Source organism: Neovison vison, chromosome 9, assembly GCF_020171115.1.
Source record: "Neovison vison isolate M4711 chromosome 9, ASM_NN_V1, whole genome shotgun sequence".
Lineage (NCBI taxonomy): Eukaryota > Metazoa > Chordata > Mammalia > Carnivora > Mustelidae > Neogale > Neogale vison.
The window spans coordinates 88,646,742-88,673,591 of record NC_058099.1 but is presented as its reverse complement, the minus strand read 5'-3'; the positions used below and the strand labels follow the sequence as shown (position 1 = coordinate 88,673,591).

The following is a 26,850-nucleotide window of genomic DNA, read 5'->3' as shown; positions in this document are numbered from 1 at the left end:
ATACCTTTTAAAAAGATTTAGATATTTAACTACAACAAATGTCTATGGCTTATTGATCTGTGATTCTTCTTTCTTTCTTTTAAAGATAGTGTTTCTAGAAGAGGCATCCCAACAAGAAAAGCTGGCCAAAGAATGGTGCTTCAAGCCGTGTGAAGTAAGAGAGCTAAGCAACCAGTAAGTACAGCCAACGTCTTCCCTTTTGCTGTTAAGTAATGCCCTTCACTAGTCTCAGGTGATTACAGACCTGCCTCGGAGTCGGAGAGGTTTTATTTTTTTCCTTGTGGGGCGAGGTGAGAACGAGAAGGGAATTTGAGAACAGGAAGCTGAAGGATGGATGCTTTGAGAGCAGGAGGCTGCCATCATCTGGTTAATTCTCCAGCACATCTTTGTGGAGTTCACTGTGTGCAACAACCAGGATCTGGAGAAAATGATGTGTAAAGTCTTCGCCCTCGCAGGGTTTACAACCCACGGGGATCTCAGAGAGCAAGCAGGTACGCAGATAGGGAAGCACGCCAGTGATAGGTTGTGCTACCTTCTGTGAAGGTATATAGGAAGGAAGAAAGGAAATAAAGAGGGAGGGAGAGAAACTGCCAGGGGTGCGGGGAGATGGAGGCTTGGGGAGCAGCAAGTGACAGCGCAGTTAGGGAACACCCAACCCCCAAAGTGCATTTGAGCTGTGGTTTTATATTGTGGGTTTTAAAAAATATTTTATTCATTTATTTGAGTAAGAGAGAGAGACAGAGGAGGGAGAGAGAATGGGCAGGGGGAAGGGGCAGAGGGAGAGAGAGAAAGCAGCAGACTCCCCGCTGAGCAGGAAGCTCAAGTACTCAGGGCTCCATTCCAGGACCTGGAGATCACAACCGGAGCCCGGAGCCGAAGGCAGAAGCTTAACCCATTGAGCCACCCAGGCACCCTTACAAGCATTGTTGTAACTTGGGAAGTGACTTCTGAGCGGTGTGGTGAGGACAGGGAACTAGGAACTAGAACATCTGGCTTGAATCCTCTCGCTACAGCTTGAAAGCAAGTCACTTCCCTTCTCTGAGCCCGTCTCCCAGGCTGTTAGCAGAATAATAGTTCTCAGCGATGGTGGATGCCTCCTAAGGACCCTGCAGCAGCTCTGTGAACTGGGTTACCCGTAAGGCTTGGAGGCAGAGGGGCTGGTCCCAGTCCTGACGGATGGGGCGACCGTTCATAATGAGGTTTGGGGCACCTGTGTTTGTGTTCAGGTTTCCTACCTGCTGCCTCTCTGGGTTGGGAGGTCTTGGGCAGCGGGCCCGGAAGTGAATCCAGTGGGCAGGGAGAGAATTCTAGCCCAGGGAGAGAATTCTGTCTGCTTCCTCTTGCTAGATTGGTATGAGGATGTATGTTGAGGAATGACTGACATTGAGTCTCCTGCCGCCAGGCCTTCAGGACAAGGGGGCAGAAGCTGTGGGAGTAGATGCGCTGTGGGGAGGGGTGGAGTGGTTGAGGGTGGGGGAGGGGCGAACACTGCTGTGGGTCTTCACATCCTTCGGCCCCTCTTCATGAGGCTGCTTTTGGAGGAAAGCCCATCGGACAAATATAGATTCTGGGGCCTCCGTAGGCACCACACACAGAGAAGTGGTAAAGGTAAGAAAAAACATAAACCTTGGTGGAAGACTGAAGTCTTTGTAGAAAACCTTACACCAAGCACACAGGTATGTGCGCTTGAATGTCCGTAAGTCACGATGAAGCTACCACAGAAGACGGTGTCTCTGATCGTGACTTTAACGGTACCTGCGGGTCTATTTCAGCACGATGCGGATTTTCCTTTTCTAAGATTTTATTTATTGGAGAGAGTGCATGTGCAAGCTGCAAGCACAAGCAAGGGGAGGGCCAGAGGGAGACGCAGGCTCCCTGCTGAACCAGGAGCCTGATGTGGGGCTTGATCCCAGGACCCTGGGATCACTACCTGAACTTGAGTCTGAAGGCAGACTCAACTGACTGAGCCACCCGGGCGGCCCGGGATGTGGATTTTCTTAAATGAAAATTATGACCAGAGCACTCTGAGCAGAGCTTTAATGGAAGTAGATCAGATTGTGACCGTGGACCATAGAGAGGGAGGTAGGGCCAGGATTAGGCCAAGACAAGTGAGGCATTCACTTTGTGCAAGGAATTGAGGGTAGCTGGGAAGGGGAAAAGCTCAGGAATGAAGATAAGTAATAGTTGGATGCACCATTTTAAAAAATCAAAATTAATGCAAAAAATCCATAATGGACAAAATACTAAAATTTTAAGTAAAGACAGGATGTTATTGATTGTTTTACACCCCTGCACTGTTGGACAAGGAAATGGTCATTTTCAAAGAGCCTGGGGTTCCCAAGCCCACAGGGCCATCACACCTCCCAGCTGGCAGGGGAATGAGGGTTGACGATGTTGAGCAAACAGCTTGGGCACCTCAGAACCTTCTAGATTGTCCTATGTTTTGATGGTAGAGCTTTCATGAACATTGTCAACTTGGTTAAAATATGAGTGGGTGTTTTGATAAGTGTATTTGGGGCAAACCGTCTTCTTTGTCCTCAGATTCTGATACAGACCGGCCAGCACCGCAGGTCTAGAGTCTGAAACTAATGCTCTTGGTGGGGAAGTTGAGCTTTTCTAAGGCAATGAAGCTAGTGAGTAAGGAAAGTTGAAAAGAGTTTTTTCATCTCTGCTTCCTTAAGAAAATGCTCAACAAAACATGACTTTCCCTTTCCCCCTACCTTCCCATTCTTCCACTACTGAATATTTTTTTAAGTTGTTTTGTTTTCACTTTTTTTTTTTTAAAGATTTTATTTATTTGACAGAGAGAGATCACAGGTAGGCAGAGAGGCAGGCAGAGAGAGAGAGAGAGAGAGAGAGAGGAGGAAGCAGGCTCCCTGCTGAGCAGAGAGCCCGATGTGGGACTTGATCCCAGGACCCTGAGATCATGACCTGAGCTGAAGGCAGAGGCTTAACCCACTGAGCCACTCAGGCGCTCCCCACTACCAAATATTTTTAAACAGATTTCTCCCTCTGCCCGGTACTTTCTCTAAACACTGATCTTTCATGTTTATGGGTTTCTTTTCCACATGTAAGACAGTAACTAAACCATTCTAGAGATCTGGTAAGTATTCTATGGTATAGGACTGAATCCACATGAAATCAGGTGTCTCCCCAGTCACTGCATAGAAATGAGGGCTCTCCTTGCCTGAGACCACTTGCCCTTGACCCTTGCCCTTGACAATCTCTGTATTCTTTTCCCTTCACTGCTGTTCTTGTTACCCCTCTTTCCTGGGTCTCCCTCAGTCCTCCTGACAGCTCTGCCCAGAAGGAGTATGGCCTTGTGTTCCTCATTCTTACTCTTGTAAGTGGACGGTGCTGCTCAAGATTCAGTTTTGTTCTTTATAGAGAAATCGCTGGCACCACCAAACACAGGGCTTACTTCCGCAGTGCAGACTCTCAGACCTGAATCTGTCACCTCTTATCCCATGTTTCTGATGCTCTTTGGACCGTTGGAGATCACACGGACTCTAGACTTAATAACATGACCCCGCCCTCAATGTGGGATTTCCTCCTACATTCCCTGCACATCATGTCTTAAAATCAGCTTCACATGCTCAAAAGCTCTCTTTTGGACTCATTCCCCTCCTCTGCTGCCCAGAGCTAATAAAATATCAAGCTTTTTCTTTTGTATTCATCTTTTCCTTTCTGTTCTTATCACCATAATCTTTATTCAGAAATGTCATGCTTGGGACATGCATGGAAGGAGTCTCCTAGCACATCCCTGCCATGGCCAAATTCATATCCTACAGCCAAGGTTCAGTGTGTCACAGCTCTGCAAAAGAGAAGAAAAAACAAAGTAACAAGTATCCTCAGCATACGCTCCCTCCTGGCTAGAGAATAGCCAATACCAGTTAACTCACTGAGCTGATTATTCAAGACCCTTTCTAAGATGGGTTTTTTTTGGGGGGTGCTGTTGTTTTGAAACTTTTTTTTAGTGTAGTAAAGTACACAGGTCTTAGGTGTAAACATTGATAAATTTTGACAGACACATGTAACTATGTGACCAACATATACTGATCAAAATATGACACATTCCTATCAGCCTAGAAAGTTCCTTTGTGTCCCTCTCAGCCCCTCGTCCCCTGTTAAATTTTTTTCTATCGTATAGATTACTTCTGCCTGCTCTTAAGTGTCATATGGCTGGAATAAATCAGTAATTCCTGTGTCTGGATTCTTCATTCTTCATAATGTTTCCGAGAGTCATCCATTTTGTTGTTTATATCAGTAGTTCTCTCTTTTTTATTGCCAAATAGTATCCCATTGTGTTGAAATATCACAGTTTGTTTATCTGTTTCCCTGTGATATTTGAACTGTTTCCATTTCGAGGCTAGAATACATAAACCTGCTCTAAATATTTTTGTACAGTGCTTTTTCATAAGTGTCTGTTTTATTTCAGTTGGGTAGACCACTAGGAGGGAAATTGCCCACTAAGATCCTTTATATTTTGACCAGATCTGCTTTTCTCTCTCTCTCCCTCTCTCCTGCCTCCCCACCCCGCCTAGACATAGCCTCACCCACCCCCTAATCTGCTCAACTAGATTATAATCTCTTTGAAGACGTCTTATTTCTCTTGAAAAATTTACCAGCTATTTGGGTAATTTTATTTGTTTGAACAATACAACAACCTGAACAAATCACTCGGCCCTTTCATTTCGCGGTGTTGGAGACAGGAAAAGCCCCAGGACTGAGATGTCCTGAGAGGTCAGCAACTCCCACCTGAGAGAAATCCATAGTTCATCCCCTTGCGCGCCCCCCACGTCGGAGGCTCACTTAACGCCACCTTCTTGCCATACAAGCTTGTCACGGCTCTTCCCAGCCAAAGCGGAGGACGAACTCTGTCCTCTGAAGGGTAGTGACCAAGAGTACTGAGCCTCCAGACAAACAGCCTGGATTGGAATCTAGGCTCCAAAGCTGACTAGTTGATTGTTTTTTTTTTTTTTTTTTAAAGTTACTTACATTTCCTGAGCTTCAGTTTTCTCTTCTGTCAATGAGGATAACTTACTTCCTAAGTTTATTGTGAGCATTACATCATCATAACTACTATTTTTTTGAGTGCTTTATATTATCCAGGCACTGTTTTTTACACTTGCTAACAATCCTCACAACAACCCTGTGGTGTAACTCCTATCTCTGTTGTACGTAAGGGGACACTGAATCACAAGGAAGTTAAATAGCATGTGGATGATCCCACTGTTTGTTGATGGTGGAGTCTGAATTCAAAATCAAGCAGTCTGAGTCAAGAATGTATATACTTTTTTTTTTTAAGTCTCTCTCTCTCTTTTTTAAAAATTTTATTTATTTATGTTGACAGAGAGAGATCACAAGTAGGCAGAGAGGCAGGCAGAGAGAGAGGAGGAAGCAGGCTCCCCGCTGAGCAGAGAGCCTGATGCCGGTCCCCATCCCAGGATCCTGAGACCCTGACCTGAGCTGAAGGCAGAGGCTTTAACCTACTGAGCCACCCAGGCGCACCTCTCTCTCTTTTTAAGATTTTATTTATTTATTTCACAGAGAGAGTGAGAGAGCACAAGCAGGGTGGACAGTAGAGAGAGGGAGAAGCAGACTCCCTGCCGAGCAGGGAGCCGGATATGGGGCTCCATCCCAGGACCCTGGGATCATACCTGAGCTGAAAGCAGGTGCCTAACCATCTGAGCCACCCAGGTACCCCAAGAATGCATATACTTAACCCCTGTAACAAACTGACTCCCACAAGTACGACAACACACACAGATGGTGTGCCCAGTACACGTACCTCTTCAGTAAACATTATCCACTGTGGCCACCAACCACATTATGGCCACCATTCCTGGTTCCCTTTTCTTTAAACATAATGCATTTTATAGATACCCCGGGCTTTGTTTGCCTTTCACTGAGGCGGTATACATTTGAATTGGTAGCATAGGGGATTATTTGTTATGTCAACTTTTGAGCTCAAGTTCTTCACGTTAAAATATAATTAATATTTTCTCAGGGGCTGCTGGTGGTGGTACATACAGTCTTCTGACAGATATCTGTTTGGATGTGTGTGGACACTTAACAGACACCAGTGAACTGGATTCGTTCTAAGTGTCTGTTAGTTTGGGGGCTGCCTCGAATCTGTGGGTAGTGCCCCTGAAAACCCTTCAAAACATCTTTCCAGGACTTTCTGTTACAAGAATCAGTGGAAATATGAAAATTAGTTGGTGGTCCAAGGGACGAGCAGGAGGGATCAGCAGCACCTGGAGAAGGTCCTGGAGGAGGATTGTTAGCAAGGATTGTCCGAGCCTGGGGGCTGTGTCTTCACTTACCCATCCCACACCCCCACCCAGGGGCAGTCTCATCTCCCAAGATGGCCTGTCGCCAACCAGCCTCAGTTGGCTCCTGCTGCTGCTGCATTTCAGAACCCATCCCCTACCTCACAGGGGAAAGGACCAGGCCTCTTGGAGTCAGCCAAAGTCTAGAGGACCCGTGAGTCTAGCACTGCAGCCATTGTTTGTCATTGCCAGTCATCCTTAATGACTTGGGAGTAATTCCTCAGCATGGCTCTAAAACCTTTGAAGACCTTGTTTCTCATCTTTGCTCTCCATTCTGCAACCTCCAGTTATGAGAACAAAGTCATCAGATGTCTTGTTCCACGACTGCTTTTTCTCCATGCAGTGCTTCTGCCTGCCTCGATCATCTTTGGTTAACCTCACATCAGCCATTCTGCCATTCCAGTGTACGAGCCGTAGGTCTCCCGGCGAGCTTCACTTCTGTTTCTTGATCCGGAGATAAGAGGAGAATTTACAGTCATCTGATTGCATTAGCTCTAACCTACGTGGGGTGAACAATTAAATCACTGTGGAGAGAAAATGGGATTTAAAGATATGGAAAATGATTGAAGATGTTATTAAATTCTTTCCCCCTTGTATTTATCTCCAGTGAGTTCTTCATGCCCGGGCTGGTTGATACACACATCCATGCCCCTCAGTATTCTTTTGCTGGGAGTAATGTGGACCTGCCGCTTTTGGACTGGCTGACCATGTACACATTTCCTACAGAACTCAAATTCCAGAACATCGACTTCGCGGAAGAAGTATATACCAGAGTTGTCGTAAGTATATTCCTCGTGAGTAGCAGCGTGTTACAACCAAATCACCTGTAGACACATCCATTTCTTGGGGCATATTTTAGTTACAAAGCATAGGCAGATGAGGCTAGAGTGGACTGTGGAGACATTTTCAGTTTTTTTCACAGCCCCAGGGGTGTGTAGACCATCTACATCTTCTACACAAGCTAACCCCTAGCAGAGAGAATATTTGAATTCAAGTCCTCAAATTCCCTATCTGGTGGGCTCTCTTGACTCTCGATCTGTTGCTTCTTGTGTTTCAAGTTACTAAATTTGAGTTCCATGCACGTGTGTGTTCCCTTACTCCTGCCAATCCACAGTGCTGTTCTGGGGACCATATGGAATAGCTGTGTAACCTTTGGAAAGTTCCGTGACTCATTTTCCCCATCTGTAATATAAAGTAGAGATCATGATAGTAACTACTTCATAGGATTGTTATGATAAGTTAATATTTGTGAAGTTCTCAGAATAGTGCCTGACACATGGTAAGCATTGTATATGTTTGCCTTAAAAAATGTAAGTAAATTTAAAATTAAAAGTTAAAATTACAGTTAAAGGGTTTCATGTTATTTTAGTAGCTTCTCAAAAGAGGGAAAATAGGATGGTTTCCTATAGCAGGTACGTGGGAATGTGATGAGTATTAACACCACTAGAGGGGGCGATGGAGCTGGTTCAAGTCATTGACCAGTGACTGATGAGTTCCCCAACTGTATAGTGAGGGCACAGAAGATGTCCTTACTTCCACTCTCTCAGGGAAATCAGTCCCCTTCTTTCTACCCCAAACCCTGTGCCAAATCCACTCAGCAACCAGAAATAGCTTCTGCAATGGAGAATACCTTTTGCAAATACCTTCTTATCTGACCCCTACCCTTTGTCATGCAATGCGCTTAGTCTAAACATTTCTGCCTTGTTGTTGGACCCATAGACGGTTTTTCTTCTAAAGTGTTGGCTGTATGATGGTGACAGTATTATAAGCCTTATACGGTTACCTAACCATTCTGCCATTTCCCCTGGTCTCGTATTATTCAAGCCTTGAGGAGTATAAGCGAGGGCTAGCCTGTTTCCTTAATCATAAATTCAGTGTAATGGTGGTTCTTACCTAATTAGCCTGCATCCACCAGAAAAACTGAGAGGGACTAACACAGTGCATGAAATTGCTGGGCCACTGTGTTAATGAATTGTGTTAACCACACCAGATCTTTTCTCAAAATTTGTTTATCCCTCTCATTGTTCTTAAAAGGGTTGGAGATACCTTAAAATAGCATAGTACACAGTGGAAGCAAATGAGTCATGAAAGCATGGCAGAGGGAAAAAGGGGGAAAGGAAAATAAAACTGAGAGGTAAACGTATACCATGGGGGTCCGTGCAGTTGTTAGAATTTGCCACAAGTTCAGCTTTAAGTTTCTAGCCGCTGACCCAGGGAGAAAAATCAGTGATGTAATTTGCACTGTGTATATGATAAAAAAGAAGATATTTGTTAAGGTAAAGCATTTCTATTCCTTATACTGATTTTCTTAGAAATTAGTTTCAATAATATTTCATATAGATGCATGCTATGTTGTCAAAACATATATTATTAAGGTGCTATAGTATTAAAAAAAACCAATATATCACTGTTTTATGTTTAGACATTTAGAGTATCTAGTACCATATATCCTTCAGGCAGTACTCCATAAATACTACTTCTTGTAGCAGAGAGTTAAGTATTTAATGTCAGTGAGTACAAAATAGATTTTATTCTTGACAGATACTTGCATTGCCTACTCCTGTGTTTCTGGTGGTGAGCAGGCAGGCCTGCATACTTTAATAGTCAGATGAGCTGATGATATTGCTGAAATCTGTAGAAGTTGAGATTTGTTCACTAGAACCCATCCTTAGACTGAAGACTGCTCAGGGATGCTAAAACCATACATAGGAAGAGATCCAAGCCATTTTTGTTTGTTCGTTTTATTTTCTCCCTCATAAAACAGTTCTAGATCTATACTTCAGCAAATGGGTAAATCAAGACCCTAGAGTTTTGCGCCATAGATGATGTTGATCATTTATTATGCAAGCAATTTAAAATATATATTAGCAAACATCTCCCAAGATTACTTAGGAAAAAAAATCCCAGTAAAGCAAGCCTGGATTATCCTCCTTTAAGCATTGCAAACTGCTGGGTACCTGGTGGCTCAGTGGGTTAAGCCTCTGCCTTCAGCACAGGACATGATCTCAGGGTCCTGGGATCCGGTCCCGCATTAGGCTCTCTGCTCAGCCTCCTTCCTCCTCTCTCTCTGCCTGCCTCTCTGCCCAATTGTGCTCTCTCTCTCTCTGTGTCAAATAAATAAAATCTTAAAAAAAAATAAACATTGCAAATGGATGGGAAATTACAGTTTCTGAGTTACACTGGAATAAACTAAAAACACTAAAGGCTCAGGAATCGATACATCATATCGTTTGCCGTCAAGGGATTGGAGAGTGAGATCCCTGGTAAAGGTGCCAAGATAAACTGGTTGCGAATATTCTGGGGACAGAATGAATGTGCTTACTCTGTGGGGTTGTCAAAGATTCAACTGATGAATCCAGCTAATTCCAGAGAGCTGTCAAACCATGGAGGTATAAGATAAATCGAAAGAAAATGGGCCACTCTTTGCTCCCTCTTTCAGCCCAGTGGAAATGCAGATCATCTACTCTGTTAAGAAGCCAGCGCTACTCATCTTGAAGTTTGTAGTCATCCTCCTATGTTTGGCATCTATTTTGAGCTCAAAAAGCTTGGTCTCAAAACCTTTCTTGTCAAGAACTGAAGGCTGGGGAAAGATTGAGAAACACTACCCACAGCCTGATGTTCTTGGTAGATTCTTATAAATGGGAAAGACACAAACTCGTCACTAACGGAAGAGCCCTCTTGAAAGCTTATGAGAAACTAGGGTGGCATTGGGTCCAGGATGCCCAAATATAGAACAAATGAAGACGGGAAGCGGCTGTATGTTAGGTGGCCTCCTCAGTTAGGATTTAAAGCCAAACTCCTTTCTTGCAATTACGTAAGTTGCACACATGTAGCTGCTTTGTTAAATGGGCTGAACTCAGTAGGAACCAGTTAGGATAGCTTGGGGATTCTTTCCTTTCTCCTCTCCCTCCTTTGTTTGCCCTTTTTTCTCTGTGGTTTCTCTCTGTCCTGTTCTTTAACTATAATTTGGGCAGATTCTTGAACGTTTTATTTTGTCCCAGTCCAACGTGAAAGTACAATTTCTCATCTAGTAAAAAAACCCTCCCCCCCTGCCTTAGAAAGACTTAATGTCCTTGTCTGTGTGGCGCTTCCATTGTCCTCCTAAAGAGCCAACACTTTCTATTTTGAGTTCATCTTCAAGCCACGATGTGTGTAAAATTTTGAGAGTATAGAAAACATTAGATTGCACTTCTGTTTTAATTTTGAGTTCACTTTAGTCTGGTTAGGGCATGCAGCCTGACTTGGAACTCCGTCTCATGACCCTGAGATCGTGACCTGAGCTGAAATCAAGAGTTAAACACTTAACTGAGCCACCTAGGTGCCCGCATAGATTTTTTTTTTTTTTAATCAAGCTTCCTTCTAGCTTTACAGATTGCCTCTTTCCTCTGGGATTTTTTTTCTCCAGATTCTTTTTTCCTCCTCCTCTTTTTTTATACTAACTTTCCTCCAGTGTTTGTTGAACCTTGAGCGTACATTTCATGTTTAAGTGCGATGCTCTAAAATACTGATTGAAGTCTGGTTGGGGTGGGGTGGCACTTGTTGATGAGGGAACTTTATTATAGGATAAACAGTGATGGCAGTGAACAGCCCTCTCAACTCTGGGCCCCAAATGCCGTTGTGAGGGTATCTTCCTTCTAGAACCATTCATCTTCTCTAGGAAAGAGTTCCTTAGTCCTGCCAGGAATGGTGGGACTTGCATATGTGACATTTTGGGGGAAAAGTGACCAAGGATCCAGAGGGTCAAACAGATTATCCACTTAAAACTCCTTCCATTCCCTGCCGTCCCTTGCCATAGTGGGTATGTACCTTGCAAATACGACTGCAAGTTTCTGCAAGAGCAATTCTCTCCTGCAAGTATCTGGTTGAGGTGGTTGGCTGATTTCAGCAAGGAGGAGAAGGGTCTTTCCAGGTTTAATCATCTGTATACAGACAGCTAGCCAATTCTCTATTAACAGCTCTATACTTCTTTCTCTCCTTCCAGAGTCACTTCCAGGTTTTCATTCTTTTTTTTGTCTTCTAAGAGGATGAAGAATTGCTTCCTTAGCTCGTGTCTCTTTCTTCTGGGTTAATACATTTTATACTCCTTTACTGTTAGGTTAGTGGAAATGTGCTACTAACCTGCTAGGTTAAACTAGAAATCTAGCTAAATAATTTTGCCCTCTTGTAGAAAATGGAAAAAAAATCTCATTTACTCATCCCTTGATGCAATAAAGTTTGGATATCCTTAAATAATCCTAAAAATCAAGGAATTAATTGGTATTACATTTTGCGAATTCTGTAGCACGGAACGGTGTGAAATCTAGGAAATCAGAAGTACCAGCTTCTTCTCCAGCTCACACTTCCGGAATATAAATACTTTTGCCAATTACCTTAACCGTATTTCATATCAAGATGGCATACCTTTAAATAAAAACATTTTAAAATTAAAAACTAGAATTCTATTTCATCTTTATTTGCCATGTGACTTTTCTGGGCACGCGATTCATGGTTTTTTGTGATTTATTTTTAGAGGAGAACACTGAAGAATGGAACAACCACAGCTTGTTACTTTGGAACAATTCACACTGACTCATCTCTGCTCCTCGCAGAAATTACAGGTGAGGAAATGAAAGCGTGATTTATGGGCACATCAAGCCAAGACAGTCAGACCATGCCCGACAGTGACTTACACGTGTGGGCTGTCCTGCCTTTTAATTGCTAGAATTTGAGCACCGCGTTTCTTGTGAGTAATTAGGTGTATGTGTATGGCCCTTGGATGCTTTTTATTGTGTACATAATTTGATTATTTATTTATGGTTTTGGTTCCAGAATGATGCATACGGGTGTGAATTTTGTGTATTAGTTTAGGGCGCTTGGGAACAGGTTTACTAATTCTCACTGTGGCAACAGTTTATTACATTATAATCCGCAGACACGTCTTGGCTGTTGGCTAGGCTCGGGGCACTGTGCTAGATGCTGGGAACACAATGAAATAGAAAATAGTCTCTGCCCTTGAGGAGCCAGACGGGATTAACAATTAATAACCACACACCTTGATTAATAACTGTATTAAAAGCGGCTGTACTCTCGCCAGATGCCTGGCTTCGCACAGAGCACTTGCCATGGATTAGCTCAGCTCAGTTGCAAACAGCCATTGGAAGTAGACATTCATGCCCTTGTGTTATGGATGGATAAACTGATGCTCAGAGGCCATAATGCCCAAGTCACACGACTAGTAAGCAGATTGGAGACTGGCTTTAGATTAGTAATTCCAAAACTCGTACCTCGCACAGCACCCAGAACGTAGCAGATGCTCAGTAAATACCACTGGCTGATGCGCTGATACTTCTGCTCGCTGGCCAAGGTAGTTTCTGCCAGAGGCTTAAAGGGTAGCACTGAAAATATGTATTGCTATTTTTGGAGGAGACAAAGAAGACTCAGAATCAGATCATCTGGAAAGAATTCACAGAGGAGCCTTTGAATGAGCACATCAAGCCAAATTGGGGGAACATCAAATTGGGGGAGGAAAATGTCTTCCCAGCAGGGGAAATGACATAGACAAAGCTCAGGGGACAGGGACGTCCATAGTGCATAGAGGAAGCAAGGAACAGAAAAGCTGAACTGGAGGACAGGATTCACCGCATGGTGGGATGGGAGAGGAGGTTGGGCAGATGGGATGGTTCAGCCTATGGAGAGGTTCAAATATGCATCAGATACTCAAAGATTTTGAGCAAGATGAGGTATATGGTGAAGGTGGTGGTTCAGGCAAGAGTCCTCTAATGGCCAGGTATCACAGTGGATTACAGGGGAAAGAGAGAGGGAAAAAGACCTTTGCTAGAGTCTCATGACAGAGGCAGAGACATCAGACAAACAGTATCTTCAATGTTCTAGCAGAAATAAAATTTTTCTAGGACCTCTAGTGAGGACCAGTTCCTTAGTGCTGAGAGCTGCTAGGGGACTAAGTCAAGTTCCCCACCGATGATCATATTGGCCTCGCTACGGTTAAGAAAAGTAGCGCTATCTTTTCTAATCCCTATGTGCCAGACACTTTATAGACATTAATGGGTGTATTCCTCACAACCTTACACATAACAGAGGACGCTGGGCACATATGGGTTGAGACCTTAATCAAATATTATCATCATCCTGGTAGTAATCCAAGGAATAGTCAGTGGAAAACCTTGACCTACTTACAGAATTTGGTGCGGTTTGTTGTCATTGTTCCTGTTCTTTCATGGTGTGATGACCTTGACATTCTCACTTGTGTTTTCGTGATGATTTCAATTTAAGTGTGTTTTCTAAAGGCTCGGGAGGGATATACTGTTGGGGGAAAAAGCATACCTTCACATTCTGTTTGTGTGGCCTCTCCCAGATAAATTTGGGCAGCGGGCGCTTGTGGGCAAGGTCTGCATGGATATGAACACTACTGTTCCCGAGTACAAGGAAACCACCGAGGAGTCAATCAAGGAGACAGAGAGGTACATGCGTCTGCAGTGGTCTTGTGGGCGGTCCCTCTGAGGCACTGATGGAGTGAGAGATGGAGAGAGGCAACTCTGTGAACCGGGCCCATAGGCACATAGGCACGGTGTGGGTTTGCCCTTCTTTATGCAGGTGGTCTGGTCCTAAAGAAAATGGTGCATGTCAATACCATTTCGAAGCCTCTGGGAACTTGCTATAGGAATCCTGTGGTGAATCCCTTTGTGAAATGAAGGATTATTTTTATTTTTTTATTTTATTTTTTTTAAAGATTTTATTTATTTATTTGACAGACAGAGATCACATGTAGGCAGAGAAGCAGGCAGAGAGAGAGGAAGGGAAGCAGGCCCCCTGCTGAGCAGAGAGCCTGACAAGGGACTCCATCCCAGGACCCTGAGATCATGACCTGAGCCGAAGGCAGCGGCTTAACCCACTGAGACACCCAGCCGCCCCTGAAGGTTTCTTTTTAAAAGTTAATGATTTACCACTTCCCTCTCCTTTATTACAGATGGAGGTTTCTCCTGCAAATTGAACTTGCTTTTTTTTTTTTTTTAAGGTTTTATTTATTTATTTGACAGACAGAGATCACAAGTAGGCAGAGAGGCAGGCAGAGAGAGAGGAGGAAGCAGGTTCCCTGCTGAGCAGAGAGCCTGATGCTGGGCTCAATCCCAGGACCCTGGGATTATGACCTGAGCCGAAGGCAGAGGCTTTAACCCACTGAGCCACGCAGGCACCCGAATTGAACTTGCTCTAAGTGTATGGTCTGTGCTTCAGATTCCTTTTGGTGGCAGGATCATCCTCTTGCCCGAGATCATGAGCTTCTGTTATATTTTGTTAGGTTACATTGGGATAGTCTGTGGATCCCAAAAGTACCTTATCTACATTTCTTTTTCTTTAATGGTTTTTCTTTAATGGCTTTAATTTCCTTTCTTTAATGGCTTTTCCATAGTCCCCCGAGCATTTGATTTGACAAGGAATTGCATTGTCTGACAGTCAACACCCAAGAGTTATAGAAGAACATTCTTTAGTTGTAAATCTTCCCCAAGACCTAACCTGTCCTGATACAACTTTTGGAAGCCCAACTTTCTACAATTCCAAACCTCCTTCACCTTAACTGTGTCCTCTGGAAAGGATGGCTTAGGAACCACCGTGTGCTCACAGAAGGACCGAAGCATCACCTTCCTCTTACCGTCGTTGGCCACAGGCTGAACTTGTCTATGGATGTGTGTTTGTGGTCACAGCAAGCCTTAATCCACATTTTATTCTGAAACAAAGGACCACCACAACGCAGAAAGCTAGCTAGTAAATGTTTTCGGTTGGGGCACAAACCGCCGTTTCATATGCTCTGCGGATACCACCATCCCTGATTGCCGCCCTCATCCCATCTGATCTCGTTCCTCAACACCCACCCCAGCCCCCCGACCTGCCCTCTCCATTTCACAGCCATCTCTGGCCTCTTCCAACAGCCTTACTCCATCATCTGTGCTCATAGAGCCCTACGCTTCGAAATGCCTCCAGGTGCATAGGATGCCAGTGATCCAGTATCCACAGAGCATAACATCCTGCAATATTTCCCCAAATAGAACTTAAGCCAGTGGAATGGCTTGAGTGAAATGGGAATACTCATGAACAGCCCAGCTGATGTTAGGGGATAAAATTGCATTTCCCTGTGATTTTGCACTCTATCTCTCTGGCTGCAAATGAGAAAGCAGAGTAATTACTACTCGTTAATCTTTAATTAGTGCTGGGGAAACATGTATGGCGTTAGAAATGTTTGCATGGAAATTAAGACATGTAAGGATCATGTTTTCACCCTTTTAAAAAATCTATTTAAAAATGCCAAAATTTTCTATCTTAGCCATTTGTTGCTTTATTTCAGATTTGTGTCACGGATGCTCCAAAAGAATGTAAGTAAGCTTGTTCCCAGCTTGGTTTTGGATTGCTTTTGTGTCATTTGTAAGATTGGTTATTAAGTTGTTTGGTAAAGATTAGTCTGTGTGTGTTTGGCTTACTCCATGCATGCAGAAATATTTCCCCGGAGCGTTCGACTATTTTTACATTGGCTCCATCAACTCAGCTCTGTGCTATCAGGCTTCAGTGGTTTTTCCCTTCCTTTTCTCTGGAACCTTCTAATCACACAGGACTGGTCCCTGGGGAGGTGATAGACGCCTTCACGGATGTGGACAGATTGGGAGCAATGGGAAGTTGGCTACATCAGCATTGGCTCTGGCCTCTTGTACACCCTGATCTGGTCTAGAGCACAGGTGATATCCACCGTGATGCCCCAGGTGTTGGTCGCCTTGGTCCCTAACGTGTGGTATGTCACATGGCCCGCAGACTCTCAGCCAGCCACTCCTCTCTGCATTGCCCTGGTGTTGGTGAGCCTACGGAGGCATTACCGGTTCCTCCCCCAACGCCCAGCAGGCCAGTTCGTAGCTCCATTGTGCAATCTCTTAGATTGGCAAGCCAGACCCTTCCCTTACCACCTTTTTTGAAGTCTCATTGGAAACTGTGAGAACCCTATTACTTTCAGTCTCATCTTGGGAGAACTAGGCGAAGCTTTGTGGGTGCTCATGCTCACCGCCCCCCTTTTGAGCCCTTCTGTCCTGCTCAGCCTTCACCTTGGGTGACACTAGAGCCAGTGCTCGCTCCCACCAAACATCCTGAAGGAGGCCATGGCCAGCACTCCTCCCTAAGATGTAGATGGGGAATAGGCCACCACTTCTCTCTGAGTCTCCCCTTATCAGCCCCCTTTAGAAGTTCTCCTGCTTCCCATTTCTCTCCAGGAAGGCCACCCAGTCGAGGCCTCGTCTGAACCTTACATGGATGTAGGACTGGGACTATCTGTCATTTGAGACAGGATCTTCTTCCACTGAACTTGGTGCTGTAGAATATTCTCTCTCTTGTCCTCAGCCAGGAGCTGTTTCCACGAGACCCGCTGCTTCCACCCACTCTTAGAAGGGGGGACTAGCCCCCTAAATGAAGATATGAAATTATCATGTTGTATGATCTGCATGTTGGGGTATGTCACACATTCACGAGAGCTATAGTTTCCTTATCAGTTTTTTCTTTAAATTATTTCCAGTATTCTAGAGTGAAGCCCATAGTGACACCACGTTTTTCCCTTTCCTGCTCCGACACTTTGTTGGGTAAACTGGGAAACATGGCGAAGACTCATAATTTGCATATTCAGGTGGGTGTTTTTCTCCTGTTTGTGCCCCTGTCCAGGCCTGCAAGACTTTTTAGTACCCTAAATTCTGGCAGTCCTCTCTAGTTCTTCTTCTGAGATTTCCTAGAGAAATAACATCATAAGATAGGAAGGGCTCTTAGAGATGTCACCTAAATCCATTTCTTTAATTTCTCAGATAAGAAACTTAAAATTCCTTTAACACCACCGCCGCCTCCCCCCCACCCCCCCCCCCCGCCCCGCACCTCTCCGATCAGACTTACAGAGACAAGACAAGGACATCATCTGTAACAAAGCCAGGTCGATAACACACTGAACACACTGGTTACCTGTTCTCCCTGGGATAAATTTAATTTGTTTCTTTCCTACTTCTCTCTTTTATTTGATCCTTTCCTCAGTGTTCTAGTCTTTCACTTTTGGAGGAACCACCTATTATTTGAAAAGCAAAAAGAACCTAATTTCTACCTTACAGAAATGCATTTAACAACCCTTTTGTTCTGAGTTTCTTAATTTAAAAATCAGGAACAAGAAAGTATATCTTACTTTGTCATTAAATGGTTGCGATTTGGGACTGAAACACTTTTTAAAGCTTCCAGCTGGGTTAAAATTGGAAGTTGCAGACTCCCCTTTCCCCACCCAAGCTTCATGACAGATTACACTGAAATTTTCCCTCTTAAGAGTTGGCTATCTTGGGGCACCTGGGTGGCTCAGGGGGTTAAAGCCTCTGCCTTCAGCTTAGGTCATGATCTCAGGGTCCTGAGATCGAGCCCCTATTGGGCTCTCTGCTTGGTGGGCGCCTGCTTCCTCCTCTCTTTCTGCCTGCCTGTCTGCCTACTTGTGATCTCTGTCTGTCAAATAAATAAAATCTTAAAAAAAAAAAAAAAGAGTTGACCATCTTACAACAAAGGGCAAGGCGGGGAAAGGCAACACATTGATTCTTTATCACGATGGAGGGTGTCTTGTTTTGTTTTCTTGTTAAGATTTATTTTGTTGGGGCTCATTAACTATTCTTGTCATCCCCTCCCCCCTTTTGGGGGTACTGTGACATTTGGTGTGTTTTTTTGTAAGACTTTATTTGTTTATTTCTCAGAGAGAGAGCACAAGCAGGGGGAACAGCAGGCAGAGCAGGCAGAGGGAGAGGGAGAAGCAGGCTCCCTGCCAAGCAGGGAACCTGATGCGGGACTCGATCCCAGCACCATAGGACCGTGACCTGAGCAGAAGGCAGACGCCTAACCGGCTGAGCCACCCAGACGTCCCAACATTTGTATTTTTTATTCAATCCCACACAGTCATAGGGGAGGAAAAAGTTTCCCTGACTTACTTAGAGTCCCTGGCTGGGTCCGAACACTAACTTGACAAAGACCATAGGAGAAAAGCATACAAATGTATTTAATAAAAGTTTTACATGATGAGGAGCCTTCATAAGGAAATGAAGACCCAAAGAAAGAGATAGGAGCATTTGTAGGTTAGGTTTGGTGACAGGTGCCCAGTCATGGGGGAATATAATTGTTTGGATTCTTTGGGGGCATCCCTTTGTCTTAGGAGATAAGGATGCTCCTTTCCTTCAAGGATAGGGTGGTCCCCCCTCACATAACAACTTTATGATCTGTTTCAGGGAGGAGGGGTGGGGGAAGGTCAGAATGACCTTCAGCTATTTTCCTTCAGCTGAAAATATGCATTGTGCCCTGGTGCCACATTTGGAGGCTGTGTTTCCAGAACTCCGTGAACACAAAACAAAATCGAGAGCTGGGGGTATAAGCACGTGAGCCTACATCGGCTCAAATTTATCAAAGTGAAAAGAATCATGGGGCTGTCCTTCTTTCTCTTCAGATGCCCATGCATTTCTTCAGTGGTCTAGATTTCCTCCAGGCGAGCACAGAACTCACCCTCTAGGTGGAACACTCTGTTTAGAACATTACGGGTTTTTCTCTGATTTCTTTGGCGCACACTTTACGTCACGGAGAAGAGGAAAAGGCGCTGCCGTTCTTGAAGTGGCAACTTGATCATGAGTCTTTTCGCATTATATGTACTCATTACCAGTTGGGCTGGAAGGATTTTTGTTTTAGGCAAGGGTGTGGGGTGGTTACAGTGAAGTGTTGTGTCTCTGAGGCTTTATGGTGCCCTCAAGCAAAGGTTGGTGTGGGAGCCAGGACTCAATTGTTTTGACTGGGCGTGGATTTTTATGGGCTCTTTTTTTGGTGATGGCAGGATTGTCTAGCTGCTATTTTCTTTTTTTTAAAGATTTTATTTATTTATTTGACAGACAGAGATCACAAGTAGGCAGAGATTCAGGCAGAGAGAGAGGGAGGGGGAAGCTCCCTGCTGAGCAGAGAGCCCGATGCGGGGCTCGATCCCAAGACCCTGAGATCATGACCTGAGCTGAAGGCAGAGGCTTTAACCCACTGAGCCACCCAGGCGCCCCTAGCTGTTATTTTCTAAACCATTTTCTGTAGAAGAACTCATTCTGGAGGCAGATGAAGGGGGCAGAATGAGGACAGGGCTCTAGAGGGCCCAATCTTTGCTTCTTCCTGAGAGGAAACCTGTTTATGCCTTTTACATATTGTATTTCTGTATATTTTTTATAAGGAGAACATACTCAGAGCTGAAAGAGTTTAAAAAATTATACTCCTTTAAACCAACCCTTATATTTGAGATGTGAGACTATAAAGACCCAAAGGAAAGAACTGCCTCACCCTAAGACCCATAACCAGGCTCAGAACTTAGGCTAACTTTCAGCTCCCCTTGTTCAAATTCCAGGTTTCTTATGAGTGAACCATGCTATCTGTCCTTTTATAGCCACGAAACTCTTTTCTTAATTGGCCAAATGGGAAGAGGCAAGTTCCCACAAATAGCTAGGTTCAAGTACTCTCTTCAAGTACTTTTAATTTTTATTCCCACTAGCTATAGAAAGAATGTAACATGGGTTAAGGTTAGGGCTAGAACATTCCATATTCATGTAATTATCATGTTCACATTCATAATTTCCTTTTCATATAGATGTGGTATGTATATAATACGTATAATTGTTTTCAGTAAAACCCATGTAGCATCTTCGTTCTGTTACCTTGCAAGTAGACACCATCCATACCATTTCTGGGGTAGGAAGTATAATTTCTAATGGTATTTCACATTAGAAAATTGAAAATATTACTTCTTTTCTTGTAGAGCCATATAAGTGAAACTGTATGTGAAGTTGACGCTGTGAAGAACTTATTTCAAGATTATAAAAACTACACAGATGTGTACGATAGGAACAATCTTCTGACAAACAAGGTACGTTGCGTATCATGACATAATCTGTATCATGGAGGGGGTACTTACCTATGTTTTAAAATCTCAGTAAATCTCAGTATTTGGGGGGCAGCGGGAAATAAAATGAAATAATAAATAAAATCTCAATGGTAATCCTCAGATTTTTCCAATATGTGCGCATTTCCCAAACTAGAGTAAATCCCAGAGGATGCGCACGCGTGGGTGCACAGTTAAAAATCGGCTTGCAGTTTCGTCCCAGTAAATAACTCTCAAGGCTTCTTTGAGGGTGAGCTTGTCTCTTGGTCCAAGGACGTTTTGTCAGTATCCATTAGAATGTAAATGCGCATTCCCTTGAGTAAGCAGATGCATTTCTAAGGATCCGTTCTGTAAGGAATATGAATAGGAATGTTAACTCATGTGGAAGTTAGGAAGTGTCTATCAGTAGGGGATTGTTTAGTTTTTACAGAGCATCTGTAATTAAAATTTTATCAGGCATTCACAACAGTGATGTATACGGGCTTACAAGGAAGAATGTTTTACAGGGTATTGTTTGCTGTGTGTGTATAGATGTGTGAGTATATGCTCACTTAGAAAGCAGTATCTGGGGTGCTGGGTGGCTCCGTTGGTCATGCATCTGACTATTGATTTGGGCTCAGGTCCTGGTCTCTGGGTCCAGGGATCAAGCCCCGCCTCTGGCTCTGTGCGGAGTATGAAGCCTGCTTGGGATTCTCTCTCTCCTTTTCCCTCTGCTCCTCCCCACTTACGCACTCTTTCCCTCTCTGTCTCTTAAAAAAATAATTATCTGGAATACAAACATTGACTATTAAATGTGATCCACCTGAGAGAGAAAACGGGACTAGTTATCTTTATTTTTAGACACTGTGGTAATGCTTAAAAAAAAAAATGAGTGTATAATACTTTCATAATTAAATAATTTCACATTAATTAAAATTAATATAGTGGGGAGACCCCCCTTGGCCTTGGGCCTTGACCTTCAATGACTCGTACAAACTGCGTGGAGAGTTAATCTACTGCAGCAAATAAATTCTTCAGGACTGTGAAGGGAGGGCTGAATATGACTAATTTGAAAGGTTTATACTCTACATAGATCTTGTAAATGCTACACCGTAATTTTCAGCCTTCTCTATGTATATTTCCATGTGATTAATAAGTCAACCTGCCATTTGCATGTTAACTCTATTTGCACAGAGCTTGGGAAAATTTTATTTATTTACTTATTTACTTTTTAAGATTTTATTTATTTATTTGACAGAAATCACAAGTAGGTAGAGAGGCAGGCAGAGAGATGGGGTGGGGGTGGGGGGTGGGGGGTGGAAAGCAGCTCCCCGCTGAGCAGAGAGCCCGATGCAGGGCTCGATCACAGGACCCTGGGATCATGACCTGAGCCGAAGGTAGAGGCTTTAACCCACTGAGCCACCCAGGTGCTCCAGGAAAATTTTATTTTATTAATAATTCTTTGGTCACTGAACTGTGCCTCCCAAAGGAGAAAGCTATTAGAAACAGATTTTGTGCTGAAGGAAGAAGAATTTTGAAAGAGTGAAGCTTTTTTTTAAAAAAATTTTAATTATTTTCATTTGAGTCGAGTTGACACACAGTGGTACATGAGTTTCCAGTGTACAACGTAGTGACTCAACTCTTCTGTGTTATGCTATGCCCATGACAAGTTCGCTACCATCTGTCACCGTACAACCTACCACCATCGACTCTATTTCCTAGGCTGTGCCTTTTAGTCCCATAACGTATTCGTTCCATCACCGGAAGCCCACGTCTCCCACTCCCCTTCACCCATTTTGCACATCCCCCCACACCTTCCCTTCTGCATCCATTTGTTTTTCGTATTTACAGATCTGATTCCGTTTGCTTGTTAATTTTTCTTTGTTTTAGATTCCACATGTAAGTGAAATCATGTGGTATTTGTCTTTCTCTGACTTATGTCACTGAGCCTAATAACTTAGCATAATGCCCAAAAGGTCCGTCCGTGTTGTTGCAGATGGCATGATCTCATGTTTTGTTATTGCTGAGTAATATTACACTGTATTTATACCACAAAGAAGACTTAACTCTTATTCAGGAAAACCCACAAATATCATCAGGACTAAACAGAGAAGTGTTATATGTGGGCAGTGCCTGCCTTCTTGGATCGAGTTCATCTTCCAAATTAATGCATATAAAATATTATTATTTCCTAATTTTTGTGAAAATATAAATATGGGTGGTAAAAGTTTATTTGGTTGTGCCAACTATATTCCGATTTAAAAAGACCTAAAAAATAGATAAATAAAGATTATTTGCTTTTTGGGGCTCCTGGGTGGCTCAGTGGCTTAAAGCCTCTGCCTTCAGCTTGGGTCATGATCCCGGGGTCCTGGGATCGAGCCCCACATCGGGCTCTCTGTTCAGCAGGGAGCCTGCTTCCTCCTCTCTCTCTGCCTGCCTCTCTGCCTACTTGTGATTTCTGTCTGTCAAATAAATAAATAAAGTCTTTTTTAAAAAAATATTATTTGCTTTTGTGTATCAAGAGCATCGGTGCCTGTATTTCACTAGGAGCAGAAATGAGAACAACGCTTTCCAGGATTACGCCTACAGCTTCCATGTGCTGACAAAGAAAAGCTTACTTCTAGAAAGTTCTGATTAAGATAGGAGCAAACACAGCCCCACCAGCTGCTCGCCATGTAGAATTAGAAAATAAAGTAGCGTGCCTGGAGGCAACAATGTATCTTTGAGCTGGATGGATATCCCAGCCTGTAGATCCCCTGGACCCTTGTGATTTTTATAGACCTTTTTGGAGGGGTAACTTGTACACAGGGATTTTCAACATACAAGTAATCATAAGTGCTCTTGGGAAGAGGCTTACAGATAAGTCACAGCTTCAGTCTGCACCTGTGACATCTTGCTGGGAGTCGAGACTAAGGGAAACATTTTTTAAGTGGCAGACTCCACACAGGACACTCTTTTCTCCAGACAGTGATGGCACACGGCTGCTACCTTTCCGCAGAAGAGCTGCAGGTGTTCAAGGAGCGGGGAGCAGCCATCGCCCATTGCCCCAATTCTAACTTATCGTAAGTAGACAATCATCGGTCGGTCAATGGTGAGTGTTTGGGTTGCGAATTAGCAGCCCGGATACCTTCGGTTTTCTCAGCCCTGCCTCCAGGGTCCCCCCTTCGAAAGTTCTGTTTAATTGGGACAGGAACTAGGTAGATGCACCAAGGCCAACCTCTGCTTCAGTGGGGAGAAAGAGCACTCAGTAGAGGACATTTATTGCAGAGTATGCATTTGAAGAACACAGCATCTCTTAAAATTTCTGCGTTTGCCCAAAATGGGACAATAGGAAGTACAACAGAAAGAGTTCAAAACCTCCAGCATTTCAGGGTTTGCAACTAAGGACCGCAAGAACGCATATGCCAGCCAGGCGTTCCAGAGAGAGAGTACTGACTTCCCATTACTTCGCATGCTCTGCGGTCAGGAGAAGGTGCCACAAGCCAGTGTCCGACAGTGTATACCGTGCTGCCGGATCCAACAGGACACCAGTTCACAGAGGAGGGACCGTGTCCTGTTGTAATTCCCTGGAAGCTTTATTTATAACTAGTTTTCAACCCTTTGAAAGGTCATAGATCTGTGAGTCAGATGGAAATGATGGCCTGTATTTTCAGAAAAAAGCTCACAGATATAGAAACATTACATCTCCTTTCAGGGAATTCATAGATCCCATGATACGGATCCATGGGTGCCAAGTTAAGAACCCATGCTCCAGGATTCGATACAGAAAGGATCTCACTTCCGGTGCTAGTTGATAGAGAATAGAGTTCCTCCCACTTGGATGCAGGTTGAGATGGATCATTCATGTATTCATTCAGCAAATTTATTTAGCTTCTGCTAGGTTTTAAGTTTTTTGAGGGTTACTTTGTATCCTCTGTTCTTTTGAGTTCTTGCGGACCATGAGACCACTCATGTACAAGTAGTTCATGTGGAAGTGATCTCAGGATGTCCGTGGGTAAGACAGAGAAGGCAAGGGGGTCAGTAAGAGCACTGCCAGCTTACCACTGTGGGCTCCTGGAGTTTAATTCTTCCAGAAACCTTGGGGAACCAATGTACAAAACATACCTCAAAGTCATTCTGCCCTCAGGGTGAGGAAGTGGGGATAGTTATTCCCACACACCTATCAGTTATTTGTGGAGGGCTTCTGGGTGAGGTGAAGAGGTACGAATTCCCTAGAACTCCTGACCTTCTGGGAACAAGGACAGAGCAGGCTCTGTGATAGGAAAAGAGCCCCAAGGTAGAGTAGGAGGTGTTGGCAGTTGGAAGTGTAGGGAGTTGGCCAGCAAAAAGAGATGTATGTCAGACAGAAGCATAGGAAAGACATGAGAGCCACAGAGCTATATTTCTGGTGCGTTTTTGAGAGGTTCTGGAGCCTTCGGGTTTTCAAACATTACGTGGTCACACATGACAGAGAATCTGGCCTATGTATGACTAGTGACCATAGGGAAAGGATTTAACATTTCTGGGGTTAGTTACACAATATCTAAATTAAAATATGATCTGGTTTTGCAAATTGAGGTTGGAGGTTCAATTTCCTTATGGGTTTGTTTTTGTTTAGATGGTCACTGTTATTCTTTCTCCAACAACTTTGATCTATTGCACGTGCACTGGGGATTTGACAGTGGTATTTATGTGCATCTTCAAGGAGACCACTGTGACCTTTGCCTCTTCTCAGACTTCTAAGAAACGCTTTGGTTTTCCTTTGTTTCTATAGAAAGGCGATGTGTCTAGTAAGCTCAGGGTCATAATGTCCAGAATTCAGTCTGGAACTTTCTCTCCTAGCTTCTGCGGTCCTCAGCCGCAGCCTGCGAACTGTCAGGTGCTGACTCATCAGCCTGCACCCCCTTTCCCAGTAGTACCCGCCTTTGATTTCGCAAGTCACTACTCATTCAGGGTAACAAATGATCCTTACAAATGATCCCATTTTCCTTCTGTTTCTTGCTACTTTATACCCTCCTGAGATTAAGCTCAACCCAGTAAGCAGAGCTCCTTTATGATAGTTTTTTTTTCCACTTCGGGACTCAGATGATCTGATTTGACTAATGTGTTTGTGTCAACATGAGAGCTATTATGACGGGAAACACAATTTTAGGGAAATCACTGTCATTATTGTTGGTGTCCTTTTTTTGTTGGAAACACATGCATCTCCTTGTCCTGACTATTTCCTCTTTCTACAGGCTCAGCAGCGGCTTTCTCAATGTGCTCGAAGTCTTGAAACATGAAGTGAAAATAGGGCTGGGTACAGGTCAGTAGTTTGCCATTTGGACATGGGCAAAGTGGTTGAGCATAACTTTATGATGTGACTGATTTCCAGGTAACAGTTTAAAGAATTAGTTTTCTTATCTGGTAGTCCTATCTCGAGCTAATAAAATGGTGGGATGGCAGCAGTAAGAAACTATATGGAAAGGGAGAGGTTTTAATGACGCTAACCTCCTGAGGGCCATCAGGGATTGCTTGACAAAGGGTAAGTCCTTCTAAGGTGTTGTAGAGTTTTATTGTTTTTGGTTTTGTTGTTGTTGTTGTTTAAGTCCTTGATTTCTTTTCCCCCTTTCATTTGGTCCCTCTGGCTAGGTTTTGATGGTTTAGATTCATATGGTCTTAGTTTTCTGTAACTCTGTCATTAGAGATACCATCTCAAAAGAAAATTATTTGACCTTGCCATAGGGAGCAGAGATTCGGTCTATGCCAGCATCGAGAATTTGGAGATATATTAAGAACTTGCTTTGCTTTTGATCAGTGTTTAACAAAATGAGATTCCAACTCCCATAGGCAGTCTGTTGTTTGCTGGGATGAAGGACATCCTAGGTGGCTGATGAATTAGTGGTGCCTTTCCCCCCCCCCACAATACATTTTAATTGTTTTTCCTGACTGTGTGCTGTGCTGCTCACTTTCAAAGTATGAGACAGGACCAAATGCGTAGGCGTATCTCCTGTGAACCTTTTATTTCTGTGTATGAATAACTAAAAAAAACTTTTTAAATTGGGTATGGGGCACAAGGATTTATTTTCATTCTTGATGCATTTACCTTCCTGATACTTAAGAGCATTGGGATGTTTGCATAATGGCGAAGATGGTTGTCATCCTTTCTTGCAATAACTCACACGTCAGTTAGTTTTATACCAGCAATGTCGGGAAGATATACAATAAAATGAAGTGACTTATTAATATTTTTAAGGAGGTGTGCTAGATTAGATGTTCACTCCCATTTTATGTGAGTCAAAAGAATTATGATTTTTGAAAAATTCTCATGTAAGACGCCAATCATTGAGACCATGGTAATACTTGGATATAGTCACAGGTGTTAAGGTAGTTATTTTATCATCAGAGAAAAACTTTAATGAATAAGGAAAAACCTGCCCAAGAATTTTTGTTACACACTAGTCTATTAATGAAAAATTTTGTAGATAGCCAAAAATCAGGTAGGTATTTCTTTCCAGTTTTCTAGGATTTTGTCCCCCTGACTTAAGTTCGTCACATGACTTCCAGTTCTTGACTTTGGGTTGTACAGTGGTGGATACAATGTTTAGGTAAAACGCTTCACTTATTAGCTGTAAGACTTTGAGCAAATTT

At 43.5% G+C, this 26,850-nt stretch overlaps 1 protein-coding gene across 1 annotated transcript in view; it reads left to right on the top strand.

The window, feature by feature from the left end:
- The window catches only part of GDA (guanine deaminase), a 70,500-nt gene that overhangs the window by 34,462 nt on the left and 9,188 nt on the right, over window positions 1-26,850 (top strand). Inside the window, exons 2-10 of the mRNA XM_044265903.1 lie at window positions 86-174; window positions 6,940-7,111; window positions 11,842-11,929; window positions 13,684-13,789; window positions 15,667-15,694; window positions 16,873-16,980; window positions 20,140-20,247; window positions 23,206-23,303; window positions 25,458-25,525. Coding sequence (XP_044121838.1) covers window positions 86-174; window positions 6,940-7,111; window positions 11,842-11,929; window positions 13,684-13,789; window positions 15,667-15,694; window positions 16,873-16,980; window positions 20,140-20,247; window positions 23,206-23,303; window positions 25,458-25,525 — 865 coding nt within the window. The remainder of the gene's footprint in view (window positions 1-85; window positions 175-6,939; window positions 7,112-11,841; window positions 11,930-13,683; window positions 13,790-15,666; window positions 15,695-16,872; window positions 16,981-20,139; window positions 20,248-23,205; window positions 23,304-25,457; window positions 25,526-26,850) is intronic.